This window comes from Apis mellifera, linkage group LG9 (assembly GCF_003254395.2).
Source record: "Apis mellifera strain DH4 linkage group LG9, Amel_HAv3.1, whole genome shotgun sequence".
NCBI lineage: Eukaryota > Metazoa > Arthropoda > Insecta > Hymenoptera > Apidae > Apis > Apis mellifera.
In genome coordinates, this window is record NC_037646.1 from 2,710,968 (window position 1) to 2,726,245 (window position 15,278).

General features: G+C 22.8%; 4 protein-coding genes across 18 annotated transcripts in view; 2 read left to right on the plus strand and 2 right to left on the minus strand.

Annotated features, from left to right (window-relative positions):
* The first annotated feature begins 57 nt into the window (after positions 1–57).
* Positions 58–2,839, plus strand: LOC113219002. Its single transcript, XM_026442928.1, has 2 exons — positions 58–1,056; positions 2,735–2,839. The coding sequence occupies exons 1-2, from the start codon at positions 672–674 to the stop codon at positions 2,800–2,802; spliced, it is 453 nt and encodes a 150-aa protein (XP_026298713.1). The 5' UTR covers positions 58–671; the 3' UTR covers positions 2,803–2,839.
* LOC413573 (set1/Ash2 histone methyltransferase complex subunit ASH2) lies at positions 2,818–6,716 on the plus strand. Of its 6 annotated transcripts, XM_016913927.2 has the most exons (12): positions 2,818–2,975; positions 3,172–3,327; positions 3,416–3,594; positions 3,689–3,861; positions 4,365–4,539; positions 5,142–5,350; positions 5,415–5,592; positions 5,725–5,869; positions 5,942–6,077; positions 6,144–6,395; positions 6,461–6,572; positions 6,698–6,716. In XM_016913927.2, exons 1-11 carry the CDS (start codon positions 2,953–2,955, stop codon positions 6,563–6,565), a joined length of 1,731 nt encoding a protein of 576 aa, XP_016769416.1. In that variant the 5' UTR covers positions 2,818–2,952; the 3' UTR covers positions 6,566–6,572; positions 6,698–6,716. The 6 variants fall into 6 exon arrangements, 5 of the variants coding, with proteins under 5 accessions (XP_016769416.1, XP_397014.4, XP_006558226.1 ...); XR_001704190.2 differs by lacking the exon at positions 6,698–6,716 and having other exon boundaries at positions 5,942–6,090; positions 6,461–6,470; XM_397014.7 differs by lacking the exon at positions 6,698–6,716 and having other exon boundaries at positions 6,461–6,579.
* Positions 6,559–8,114, minus strand: LOC551959 (DNA-binding transcriptional regulator BolA). The gene is made up of 4 exons (XM_624341.5): positions 7,994–8,114; positions 7,334–7,551; positions 6,993–7,061; positions 6,559–6,886 (listed from the first exon to the last, which is right to left on the minus strand). The coding sequence occupies exons 1-4, from the start codon at positions 8,022–8,024 to the stop codon at positions 6,809–6,811; spliced, it is 396 nt and encodes a 131-aa protein (XP_624344.3). The 5' UTR covers positions 8,025–8,114; the 3' UTR covers positions 6,559–6,808.
* Positions 8,115–10,408: 2,294 nt separating this feature from the next.
* The window catches only part of LOC724177, a 76,866-nt gene continuing 71,996 nt past the window's right edge, over positions 10,409–15,278 (minus strand). For all 10 annotated transcript variants that reach the window (XM_006558166.3, XM_006558167.3, XM_006558169.3 and 7 more), the window contains 2 exons: positions 14,975–15,263; positions 10,409–10,782 (listed from right to left, as the gene is read on the minus strand). In XM_006558166.3, the coding sequence (XP_006558229.1) occupies positions 10,615–10,782; positions 14,975–15,263 (457 nt within the window). In that variant the 3' untranslated portion in view covers positions 10,409–10,614. The remainder of the gene's footprint in view (positions 10,783–14,974; positions 15,264–15,278) is intronic.

Here is a 15,278-nt window from a genome sequence, read left to right on the forward strand (position 1 = left end):
TGCAGGTAGTTCCAATCTCGAAAGAGGGAGAAACAGAAAACAAGAAAACAACCCACTGACACCACCACTACGATGATATATACATACGCGTGCGTCCACGTATATACACATACGTGCGTGCCTGTATTCAATGCTCTGTCTGTATGTCGCGTATTATATCTTTACATTTCTTTATATACGTCTGTCTGTATGTTCATGTTGCCTATATGTGCGCATCAACGTGTTCGTCTGTGTATTCGTATTTCATTTGTAATTATATCAATTTTGTGTTATATTATAAATATATACGTACATATTTATATATTCCTACATGGAGTATGCGTAAATGTACGTGTAGACACGCGCGCACACGATCGTGCATATGTATCTGTTATATCTATAAGTAAATGTTTATGTACACGTATAACATATATGTAGATGCGCGCGCGTGTATGCGTGTATATGTATGCGTATATACATATATGGAAATAATTTTTATTTGTATCGTGCATGTGTTTATATGTTTATACGTGTATATGTTGCGCGCGCGCACTTATACTTATACTTACAAGTGTCGCGTGTGTCATCTATATGCATGTATATGTGAAAGTGTAATTATATGTATATATGAAGAAATACGTATATATACTTGTATATTTTACGTGTAATTATTATATAGTAAACCCAGATCCATGGATCGCACGCGACGAAACGCGCTTTCGATCACAACGACACGGAAAACTGATCTATCTGTACGCGTGTCCCGCTTTCTTAACCTACTCGACTGTACCACCGACGACGACGACGACGACGACGGCGATGAGGACGACCGAGTGTCCCAACGACCATACCACCGCTCCGCAGCAATCAATACGCAACAATGGACCGGGACCAATAAGCTTAAAGCTTTTCTTGACGTAGACGCACGCTCCGTTGCTACACTCTATTCCCCCACCGCTTCTCGTGCTCTAATAACAGAGCTTACCATCAGAGGGCGCCATATCGAACATCGCTGCGCCAAAGCAAATCTAACCCCTGTCATAGCAACTTTAAAGCCACTAAATGATTCAGTTTGTGGTATTGTTATTTATTTTTACATAATATTAATCTTGAAAAGAAAGACAGAATATTCAGATTACATATTTGTTTGGAATAATCGTTTTCGTATTTTAATCTTATTCATGGATTTATTTTAAGAGATCAGAGATATTTTTTAATGAATATCTGTTTAATTTCTTCTGTAGATATTGTTTTTTTAAATATTTTTTTTTAAAATAATTCTTTTCTAAATTCTTGTTTCTATTAAACAATGAAATAAGACAATGAAATATTTATTTTGTTTTTTCTTTCATCTTCAAATTAATTATGTTTATTATATAATATAATAATAATTATTATTATAAATTATAACATTATAATTATTATAAGCTATATTTATTTTTTACAAAAGAGAATAGTAACATATATTAAATATATATTTATTAAACTAAATTTATCTTATTAATAAAAATTCACTGAAATTTACTAAAATATATCAATTAAAATTTATTAACTTAAAATATTTCCTTCTAATAATTAATTGTAAATATATTAATTATTACGATATATTGAGGTAAAATAAATGATTATATGAATTGCAATGTTATAAATATTATATAAATTTCAAATATATTGTAAATTATATATCATATTATAAAATTAAATAAGCAAAATATATTAATAGTATGATTATAAGATTTTTTTATTCTTATTTTATATATATATATATATATATATATATATATATATATATATATATATATATATAAAAGTAATATATTAATAAAAAAGTATTTTATTAAAAAATTATAATAAAAATAATAATTATTACAACATTAAACTTTTATTTATAAAGAATATTTTAATATAATTCTCTAATAATTGCAAAAGCATTCATGAAAAACAATTTTCTAAATTAAAATAAAATAAATTATAATATATTAATAATATTGTTTTATAAATTAAATCAATATATTTCCTTCTTTTTTTATTGTATATTTACTATATAAAAATACGATGATTTCAAATAATAAATATAATTTAAATTTAATAATAAACATAATGAATTAGATATTATTTACTTATTCTAAACTATAGTAAAATAATTTTTTTTATTATTTATTTTAATTATTTTTAATTAATAATATATTTTTAAATATATCTTAAAATAGCAGTTCATTTTTATTTCTCATAAAAGTTTAAATAACTTTAAAATAACCTATATATAAATACTGATCTTTTAATATAATTATACAAATATGAAAAAATAAAAAAATAAACAAATTTCCACTTCTATTTAAATTTGTAAATATTGTTAATATCTTCTTTATTTAAAATTTTATATATAATTTTATTAATATTTTCCATAGCCACTATAAATGAACATGATATATATAATTATATATAATTTTTTCTAATATATATTATTAATATCAATATTAATACAATATTATAATAGAATTTATTTATAATTTTAAATATACAATAAATGTTAACGTTTCATATTAAGTATAATTTTTGCTTTAATTATTTTACATTTATAATTCTATCAAATTATAATTTTGCGTAAATATATATATATATATATATACACACACACAAATAAAGTTCGAAACAAATGGTATAACATTATCATTTTATATATTTTTATGCTGCATAATATTTAATTTATTTATATATAAATATTATATGATTACATGATATTTAATCTCCATAGTATCCTATCGATGTTTGTGCATTATAAGTAGACACACATGTGATTATGAACTAAGCTTTAAAAAATAAGTTATGGCTAACAAATAAAAAGTAAACCGAAGAAAGCATGTATAATTATATATATTCAATAAATATATTGCTATATATTGATACATTAAAAAATTTAAGATAAAATAAAAACAAGAATAATTTAAAGATAATAAAAACGTACAGTCAAATATGTCAGAAGAAAAAACTGAAAGGTATTTATTAAATATTTTTATTCATATATATCATATTTATAAAAATATATATATAAAGTACAATTGTATTATTATATTTAATTCAATATAAAAATACTTACTTAAAATTCGCCTATCAGAAAAAGTATTTTTGAGGTTATAAACCATTAATATATTTCATAACTTACATAGTCAAGTATAAATATATTTTTTATAGCCCAATCGATAAAGTAGATGGATTGCAACTTGAATCTATTGATGACAAAATAAAAGTAAAACATGATGATAAAAGCAAACAAAAACATAAATTGGAAGAAAATATTGATAAACCTAATGGCCGAACAAATAATAATGAAACTGGAAATTGTTATTGGTAGTTTATTTAAAATTTGTGTTCAAGCAAACAATGTAAAATAATAAATATCAACTTATAAATCTATATTCTTATAATATTCTTTCAGTGGAAAAGAAAGAAATCTTAATATCATAGAACTTTTATGTGCTAGTTGTTCAAGATGGTTTCATGAATCTTGTATTGGATATCAATTGGGTAAATTAGTGCCCTTTATGATGAATTATATATTTATGTGCAAAAATTGTTCTCCTACTGGTTTAGAAAGTTTCAAAAAAAATCAAGCACGTAAGAATACAAAAATAATAATTATATTATTCAATATATAATTTGTACTTTTGTTTAATTATTCAATATATTTAAAAGAATATGATTTTTCTAGCATTTCCACAAATGTGTGTAACAGCAATAGCAAATTTATTGCAAATATCTCAAAAAGAAAATGAACAAAGAACATTTTTTCATAAAGATAAGGATATTATTCCTTTCATTGAATGCCATTGGGATAGTATGACAACAATGCCACGTAGAGTAACACAATCATGGCATGCAACAGTAAGCAGTTTATTATATATTTAATTAATATTGTATATTAATTAATATAAAATTATATTTAATTTTATTGAAAATATAACATTTTTCTAATTCATTTAAAAATGATGTTAAAAAAAAATTTTAAAGAAGATTTTTTTATTAATTTTATATTATTATCAATAAATATTAAAATAATTTTATTATTTATTTATATAAATGAAATTAAATTATTATGTTGGTAAACATTTATGAATATAAAATTACATATTAAAATAGAAATAATTTATATAACTTAGCTAATTGTTAAATATTCTAAGATCTTAATATTTTAAATATTATTGTTTTAATTTACTACATAATGATACATAAAAAAGAAATAAGAAAATATTGAAATAATATAATTAAAAATATAGAAATATAAATTAAAATCATTGAATTATTTTATATATTTATTAAACATATTATTTATTTATAATTTTTTACTATTTTTTTTATGTATAAAAATAACTAATGTTTGAATATAGATACATAGAGCATTGTTAAAAGATGTTGGAACATTATTTACTATTGAGGAAAGCAATTCAGATGGACAATTATTTGGACTTATATGTTCTGATCTTCAAATGATTAAACCAAATTATGAAGCAATGATTAAGGGTGGTCATTTAAAAGTAACTGAAATGGGTGTTCAGCATGTTGGTAAGCTTAGTTATGTTTAATTAAGTTTAATAAATTACAATTATTCATAATTACTTTAATGTAGAGTGACATTTATTATTTCAAAAAAGAGAGATATCTTAATAAATTTATTTAATTATCATTAAATATTATTATTATTAACAAAATAATGTATAAATAATTAAAAGCATAAATATTTTATATTAAACTATTGCATATTTGATTATTAATTATTTGATTAATTTATTTATGTTTATTTTTATTTTTCAATAATTAATTTTTTTCTTTTTATTATACTTATTTCTTATCTTATCAAGATATTAATCAGTACTATGGTATCATATAACAACTTGCCTAATCATAGAATGTCTAAATAGGTTATGTTAATAAATTTTATAAAATTATCAATTTATTATATAATAGTAATTATAGTATTATGAATCAATTTATAATATTCAATTTATTTTAAAAAAATTTCATCTTAAATTTCATCAATTTTATTTTAAAAAGATTTAACAGTTAAGCATATATAAATAATCTTTTTGCAATTGTTATATTTTTGATATATCATTATATTAAAATTTATACTACATAAGTAATGAATATTACTATGGCATGTACAGTACCACTTAGTGGAGGTTTTCGTGGTCGCAATGCAAAACGTAAATTTCCTGGAGAAGGAACAGGTACTGGACCTGGTAAAAAGGGTAGAGGTTCTGATATGACAGCTCCTAAGTTACCTGCTCATGGATATCCTCTTGAACATCCTTTTAATAAAGATGGCTATCGATATATTCTTGCTGAACCTGATCCACATGCACCTTTTAGACAGGTTTGTAATTATGTTGTATATTCTTTAGTTCATATATATTATAAATCTAAATATTATTTTATAGGAATTTGATGAAAGTAGTGATTGGGCTGGAAAACCTATTCCTGGTTGGCTGTATAGAGCTTTGAGTCCAAGTACAGTTTTACTTGCTTTGCATGATCGAGCACCACAACTTAGAGTTTCAGAAGATAGATTAGCAGTTACTGGAGAAAAGGGCTATTGCATGGTCAGAGCAACTCATAGTATGTTAACATTAATCTATTATCAGAAATAATTTTATACATACAATAAACATACAATTAAATTATTTAAAAATTAAAATTATTAATTTATATCATTTTTTATATCATTTAAATAACTTGTTCATTTTTTAGATGTAAGTAGAGGTACCTGGTATTGGGAAGCTACTATTGAAGAAATGCCAGAAGGATCAGCTACAAGATTAGGATGGGGTCAAGAATATGCTAATTTACAAGCTCCACTAGGTTATGATAAATTTGGATATTCCTGGAGATCTAGGTATATTCTATTTCAAAATAATTTTAATATAATACAATGTTATAATAAATAAATAATTTTAATTATAAATAGAAAAGGTACACGATTTCATGAAAGTAGAGGTAAACATTATAGCAATGGTTATGGAGAAGGTGATACATTAGGATTCCTTTTAATTTTACCAGATACACATGATGCATCGCATTTACCAAATACTTACAAGGATCGGGTAAGAATGAAATGTAAGTTTATTATACTATTATAAAAGTTTTATAAATTGATGTTTATACATTAGCCCTTAGTAAAATTCAAAAGTCATCTTTATTATGAAGAAAAAGATCAAGTACCTGAAGCTCTTAAGGCTCTAAAACCATTACAAGGAAGCAAAATTATATTTTATAAAAATGGAGTAAATCAAGGTGAAGCATTTATAGACATTAATAAAGGAGCTTACTATCCTACAGTTTCCATTCATAAAAGTGCTACAGTTTCTGTTAATTTTGGACCAAACTTTAAATGTCCTCCAACAGATGTTACCTTCAGAGGAGTAAGTAATAATTTAATAAAAAAAATTCTTGATATATTCTTTCAACAATTATTTATATTTTATAGATGCATGATAGAGCAGAAGAAGCAATAGCAGAACAGTCTATGGCTGATATACTTTATTTTACTGAAAATGAGGGAAAATTAAGACTGGATACTTTTGCTTTATGACATTAATGTATCTTTTTATTTTTTTAAATTACTGTTCAGTTCAAATTAAGTATTATTAATAATCAATATTGAATTTAAAAATTTATAATTATCTTATTTTAAGTTCCTTAATTGCATATAATTATAAAATAGAATTAAATTAAAATCTAAAAAATTTAATATGCAGATATCATATGTATATACATACTATGATATCTATAATTCAAATATTGATATATATATATATATATATATAACAAAAATTTATTTTCCAAAACCACCTCTACAAACTGGACTTGGTGATATATTACATTTGTCTTTCCATTGATCAGATGTCTTCGCCTTTGTAAATAAACATAAAAATAATTTTAAATATTTGAAAATAAATTTATTTTCAAATTTTATTGAAATTTTTCACATTATATTAAAATATTTTTATAGTACTTACTACAATTGATAATGCATGCACACCTCCTTGTAATTCTGCTTCTAATAATTTATTTATCATTTGATGACGCTAAATCAATAAAATTATATCTTTAAAATATATGAATTAAAATTAAAACGAAACATAAATTGTAAACAGTACTTTATAAAATATCATAGTCTTTTTATAAAATAATTCATCAAATATAATATATAATATTATATATATATTATAAAAACTGATTATAAAATTTAAATATAAAATATAATTAAAAATTTTCATTGTCAATTAAATGTCATGTTATAAACGTTATATATAAATTTTTTACCTTAATAATTATTTTTATTTTAATTATTTTTTACCTTAATAAGTGGTTTATCTTTGAACAAATCAGAAACGACGATTACTTTGAAATGCGTTTCAGATCCTTTAGAAACATTGTGCATATATGATTCATTTATTACTTCGATGTAAGATGGATTTAAAAAATCTATCAATTTTTTTTTTATTGAAAGTTCTATTGGATTATTCTGTGTCATAATACTTATTCCTCGTAATAAAATTGTCGCGTTCCTATAATCTACAAATATATACATATATCATAGTTATATTATTATTAATAAAATAGTATTAGAAAAAAATCTAAATATTGTTTAGCAGAAATACTATATATATTTTACATGATATTAAAATTTATTCAATATTAAATATTTTATTATTGTTTTTTTTCTGTGTATATCTCATTAATTTCAATATTTATAATATGAACATGTTAAATTTGTTTAATAAAATTAATATATATAAAAAAATATTATTTTATTATATGTTATTTAAATATATGAACGTGCTTTTATAATATATAACAAAATCATTTAAGCAATAATTATTTTTTTCTTAAGTTTCGAAGTATTGAAAAATCTCTCTATCGAAAAATCTAACCTCTATTTTTTTAATTAATATAATTTAAGTATATAAAAAGTATATACTGATGATATTATTATAATCTACAATGTATCACTTACTTTTTTTTAATATCATAAATGTTTTATACATTTATATAATTATATTTCTATAAACAAAGAAATTATCTGTGTAAGTATACTTTTAATTGTAAGTTTACGATCATATGGTTAGAATTATACAATTATATATTTAATTTTAATTAGATATATATTGTTATATATAAAATTATTGTACTTCTATAAAAATTTTGATTAAAATAAATGTTATATATATTATATTGTATAATCATATTTATTTATTAATATATATAATAATAATAAAACAATTCTAAGTTATTTGAATGTATATATTAATTTTATAGATTACAATAAAATTTTATAGATTCTTTTTTATAAAAATAATCTTTTTATATTTTATATTTTTTATAAAATATGTGAAAAATTTTTTAATGATTATACTATATGTATACACAGTTATATATATATAGTATATATATCAAGATAATGGAATTAATTGCTTCAAGGTAATATAAGTATGTATATTGTTTTGAAATATATTAATTGTTAGAAGAATTAATGCTAAAATGATAAAAAATAAAAGTATTGAAATAATATAAAATAAAATACATGTAAAATGTATTTTTTATATATTTGAAACATATCAATATTTAAATGACATTTATTATCTTTAATTTTAATATTTCTTATTAATTTTTTCAATTATACTTTTATAATTAATAAAATATGTAATAATTTTTTTAATTAAAAATTTCAATTTCTTAAATATAAAAAAAATAAACAAGAAAGAAAAAATGTTTTAAGGAATTATATAGAATAAATACACAAATAATATATATATCTTTTTGAATACTTTATTTGATATTGTTGTATTCAGACAGATATTCACGAGGAAAGATCCAAGCTGCGGCAAAAAGTTTAAAATACAAGTTTTGAACAATTATTATCAAGTGACTAGGTGATAGATGCAATCGCATCAGTATTTCATTTTTATAAAAATCGTAGGCACGTTATTGATCCTTAAACTATCTATTCGTTTCACATTTAAACATTATGCCATCACATTCATAATAAACAAACAATGCAATAATATATTTACATTCTAGAAAGTTACAATAAAGAATTAAAAAATCGAGCTATCAAAGAAACGTTGATACAATTAATGCTTTTTTTTTTTTCTTTTAAATATGTATATATATTATTTCCATTTGCATCTAAATATAAATTATCAATTTTGACGCACGCATAAAATTGCAAGTGCAAAAAGAATACATTTAGCACAGAATCAAACAATTTCGCTAATATAAAACGTGGCACAATGTCATACAGTCATTCCTCGATTTACATCTTTTTCAATTTATATCCGGAATCAATTAATACGTAAGTCTGAAGAATGACTATACACAAATTTTTTTGTTTATTTAATCCATTAAATTTTAGTACATTTCAAGAAAAAGTATTGCTTGATACAACAATACAACTAAAATACCATATTAGTATACGAGCTCAATATGAGCTGTTGAATAATATTAAGAATCTTAAATTGGCCTATGTCACAAGTGTATACGAATAATTTTCATTTTGAAAGATTAAGAAATAATTATTCTATAATATATCTAAGAAATAATTATTTCGAGTTTAACTTTTAACTGGTATTCTTTTGTTTTTTTGTGCAATATTAAATTTTTTAAATAATATTTATAAAGAAAAATTTAAAATTCTACTTGAACAATCGGCCATTATAAGAATTAAAAGTAGTTCATATTTTTACTGCTTTATACATCTATTTACATACAACAGAAATGCCAAAAAAAAAGATGTAGATAGAGAAATTTTGGCAATTCTGAAGATTATAAAATTTCAGGTATATGTTAATACTAGTGATTTGAAATTATTTTTTTGTATTATTCATGAAAGAACGTATTCAAGAAAAGCTACGAGGTAACTCGTGTTGTCGTACTCTTTACGTTTCAGTCTCATAGAGTTCTTGACGCCATTGTCCAATGTATCAAAGCCTAGTAACTTAATTTTTTGCATAGCCAAGCAATTAGATACTTACGCGGGACAGCTATTTAAAAATTTTCTTTTGTTTCTTATTGATGATATTTCAAAACATGTTAAAATATTTGATGATAAATATAAAATCTATAGTAATAAAATTTTTTTCTTGTTTCTCTATATATGTCTTTATAAATATTGCTATATTTTATGTAATTATGATTCAAATTATAATTACTTCGATGTTATATTTTCACAAAAATATTCATCATCAAAAGAACATAACATTTTGTTTTTATATATATTTTTAACTTGACCAAACAGACATCTTTAGGCACTTGTTGATATGTTTCACAAAACGTATGTATTATATTGAATTTCATTTTTTTTAAATTTCTTTCAAAATTTTCTACTAAAAATTATTATAATATAATATAAACTATTTAATATTTTTTATTATTTTTGTTTATATGAACAAATATATTCGATATTTTTTCTTTGTCTTTTTTTGATGAACTATCCCATTACGCATTTTTTTTCTTTATTCTTTGTCATTCATACCATATACATCTTTCTCGATATAATTACTATCTTACATAGAGGAAATCATCGATAACCGAGGAAGAATTATAAAAATATAGACAACGGCGCATTAACGCTGATCGTCAATAGACGTAAATTGTTTTCAGTTGATCCTTTAATTCAGGAGGAATGGCACAAGTCTCCGACTCCGGCTTCCTTTTTACCAAGCGACGCCAGCGTCCTCCGATATTTTTACGGAAGCCCTTTGCAAATCCAGGCCTATCCGACGGTAGAGCGTGTACAAGTGTATCCTATAAAATATAATGAATAAAATATAATAATTATAAAAACATCTTTTTAGAATTATTAGAAGAAAATATAATTTAAATTTGTTTCTTTTAATTTTATCATTTTATTTTTAATTGGATCATGTACTAACCAATAAAATATCCCAAAATAAATAACTCATAAATTTTATATAATATAATACATATATACATATGTTATGAAAAAAATATTTTATACATATAATAATAATATAAAGTTTCTTTCTTTTTTTTTTTTTTTTGATTTAGTTAGTTTGATTTAGTATGTTTTGCTAAATCATATTATTAGATAAATATTCCAAAATCATATTATTTTTTTTTATTACAAAAATATTCCTGTAATATTGCTTAAATATTTCAATTATTGCTTATAATATTAATATTAATATAATTTTTAATATTATTGTTAAATTATTAAAATAATTTTATATATCTCATTACGAAGCAATTTATTGTTCCAAAAATTAATTTATATTTTAATAATTTTAATATATTTAATTATTGAATACGATTAGTATTTTTTTTAATATAGAAGCAATTTATTAGATCAGGATTATAAAAGTCTAATGGATATCAATTTAATATTATAATATTATAATATTTAAGTAACAAATAATATTCTGAAATTCTAGTAATATTTTAATATTACATAATATAAGAACCTAAATAGCATTTTCAAGAACTTAAGATTAATATTCAATTTAAAAAGAATCATGAAATTATGAACATAATATAGAGCTATTAGAACATTATATTATTTTTTTGATATGAATAGAATCAATAGAATTTCATTTCTTATATATTGTTATATATTGAATGTTATTTTCTTATATATTTATGTTTTCATTCTTAAATATCATCATAATTAAATATTGAAATATAAAATAATTGCTATGTGAAATTGTGTAAAATTATATTTTTTAACATATCAAATCTTGTAATTTACAAATACAAATATAAGTAGCAATTATGCATAACAAATAATTAACATTTGTCTAATATGTGATAAGTTTCATTAATATTAATATATTATTTAAGATTAGATACCAAAATATAATATTTACAAATATAAGTAACAATTAAATCATCTGTTTCAATCTTTCAATTGTATAGAAATTCATTATCTTTGATCTTCAAATTGTACAATTTATTTAAAATATGTAGCAGTGTTGCAGTTAAATAACATAGGTAACCGAAGTCATACATATATTGCAATTTATATATATATATATATATATATATATATATATATATATATATATATATATAATATATAATATATACATAATATACTGCAATACGATTAGAATGATCTATGAACCATGGAAATAGTCAAGAACGCGTCGACTCAACTGAAAAAGCAGGATACGTCGTGTATCCGGGTGCGATATTACGAAACTACCGACTAGCAGAGTCCAGAGCTGAAGAGTGAGACAGACTATATACATTGCGAAGAGGCAAACGGAACCGTTCGACAGAGGTAGATGACCACATATGCGGACAGAAGAAACTGAAACTCTCGTCGGTCGACATTTAGAAATGAATCGTAAAAAATAGAAAAGAATCGGCAATCGTCGAACGATTCAACAAAGCATGACAAAAGAATGTTGCAGGAATATTGCCAATATCGTCAAGGAGAGACGCATTATTTTGCCGTCTACGAGACAGCTGCACCCTGTACCGAAGTCCTGTTGCTTGGCAAACGGTTGTGGCCGCCCACCTACGCTAAATTTAGAGCCAGCCCGAGGGGTAAAAGCGGGTTTTTAGGTGCGTCTATGCGTTCAAAACACCAAACATAGCGGCTTTCGCAGTTTGCCAGATGGAAAATTGAACGTCGCGACGCTATATACATATATAAATGATCAATAGGCGCCAATAATACGATAAAATCAACATGTTGAGCCACGAGTAGTCATGTTCTATATGTTCTTTAATGAAATTATTGATTATCAAATAACATAATTTTAATATTAATAGATATTAATAGAAAAAAATATGTGCAAAAAAGAAAAAAAGTTTTATAAAAAATATAATATTTAATATTATATATGTATATCAATTTTAAAATAATCGAATTAAAATTAAAAAGATATGAATAAATATTCTATGATAATCTAAGAAAATATATTATATGGAATTAAAGATTTTGTAAAAGAATAACTATTGTAATTAGCAATTACATTGATTTAATTTAAATGTTGTCGTGCTTTTTCTTATACAATCATCTCTCATAACTGTATAAGACTCATAATTATACTGATTTTGAAATAACTAATGTAATTATATTAACCGATTAATACTTTGTTATGATTAATAGGTATGACATAAGACAAAGAATGACTTTAACTATGCGAATTATACGAGCTAAGTCATTATGTAAACTTTAACAATCATGATAAAGATTATAAATCATCAAACATTCAAAAATATTATTATTAGTATAACTCTTATTTGAACTACATATTGACAATTTCGATAATCTGTAAATAAGTAAAAATCGATCGAATGATTATCTGTTTTGCAAAATTATAATTGTATGACGTAGCAAATAAAACTTGGAAAATCTCGATTTTATCTTACTTTCGATAAGCTTACTTTAATCGAATATAAGTATGATATCTACGTCATACATGTATATCTTACATCATAATTATGAAAACTTGTATCATTTAGATAATGAATAGCTAAATTAATCTAACTATAAAGTTTCTAATTTAGAAAATGTTATGTATGTCATATAAACTATAAATTTTGATTGCAAAATTAATATTGGAATATAATTTGAAATTAAATATATGTTAAAGATATAACATTTATTGATTTTTTAATGAGATATGTAATAGTATGTAATAGTAAAAATAATTTAAAAATTATCAAAGATACTGGAAAGCAGTAGAGATTTACCGGTAAGTGGAGCATGAAACTGAAACATACGTGTCATAACGGCAACAAAGCAGAGTAAAAGTGGCAACGTTGCCGATTGTTTGGGATTTTTCTGGCGACGAGCCTCGGACTGAGCCTCGACCTTACAACTCGTTTGCCAGGCCGTCTACTCGTATGCCTCGTCCTTGGACAATCGATAGCGCCATCAACTATTATTAATAACTACAATTTTCAAAGGCCTTACTATTACCAAGTATATCCTGGAGTGTTACCAGATATGTCTTTTTTGATATAATATATTATGTATAAACTATCTATCATATCTACTATAAATAACATATTGCACAAGCTTTCATCATTTTATGAATCTAAATATTAACAAATACTAAAAGCTGCATACTGAAACATCATTAATATTTGTAAAAGTAAAATATAATTCGTAAACAGTTATTTTACATATTACAAATTATAAATAATTATATAAAAGTAATGACATTTGTAACATAACCTATATACTTTTTCAAAATATTAAAATAATATAAATAATACAAACACAAAAATAGAAAAATTGATATTCAATAAATATTGTGTATACAAAATCCAATACTTTTTAATTTTTAATTTAGTAAATGTTAAAAATTATTGTAATTTTTTTATTTGTTTCAAATCCTTTGTTTTTTAATTCAATTTAATTTTTAACTAAAAATATATTACTTTTCACTAATTGAAATTTTAATAATATCATGAACAAAAAAAATTTTAATATATAAAATTACTCAATTCAGAAATAAAAAGTATAGTAAAAAATACATACAATATTTTTATCATTTATTATTCAAATTATCTTTTATATCTTTTGAAATCAATTGCAAAATTAGCAATAACTTCATTCCTTATTATTTTATTTAATAATATTGTATCACATAATATTTCGTTAATTTTAATAAAATTTAAAATTTAAAGAAATTTATTTTTTAAAATAAATCAAAATTAATTTTACAAAAAATCTTTTATTATGTTAAATATTATTGATAGCCGTTAAAATAACCGAATAGTCCTGAGAAGTAGGGAATAAACCAGTAAAATCTGGTAATACTGGCTTTACTGGTTAGTACAGCTAATATACATACATAGAGGAATATGAAGGAAGTCAGAAGGAAGAAACGTGTAGTCCTCGTTTTTCTTCGAGATTATAAGTTCAAAGGAAAAAAAAAAAAAAAAAGAAAGAAAAAAAGAAAAAAAAAAGAAAAGTAAAAAATGAAAGTAAAAAAAAAAAATCTGGTTATATACCAACCTGGTCGTTGTACAACGTATACTGTGTCGGTGTATGAGGCGGTGGATAAGGAGGCGGAAACTGCCAGACGAATTGATCTGCCGGATTGGCGGTGGTATAGACGTTATCCTGTTCAACAGCTGTGCTATTTCCCAGATCCGTCGATGTTGTAGTCACTGATGTTTGCGTGCAACAACCTTCGCCAGGATAAGACGGAGCGACGATCGTCGAAACCGGCGATGTTGCCGTTTGAACTACGGCTGCTTCCGGATGTACTGCATTCGAATGATCCTCTCGTTTCCGCAACTTACTACGGACAAGCCGA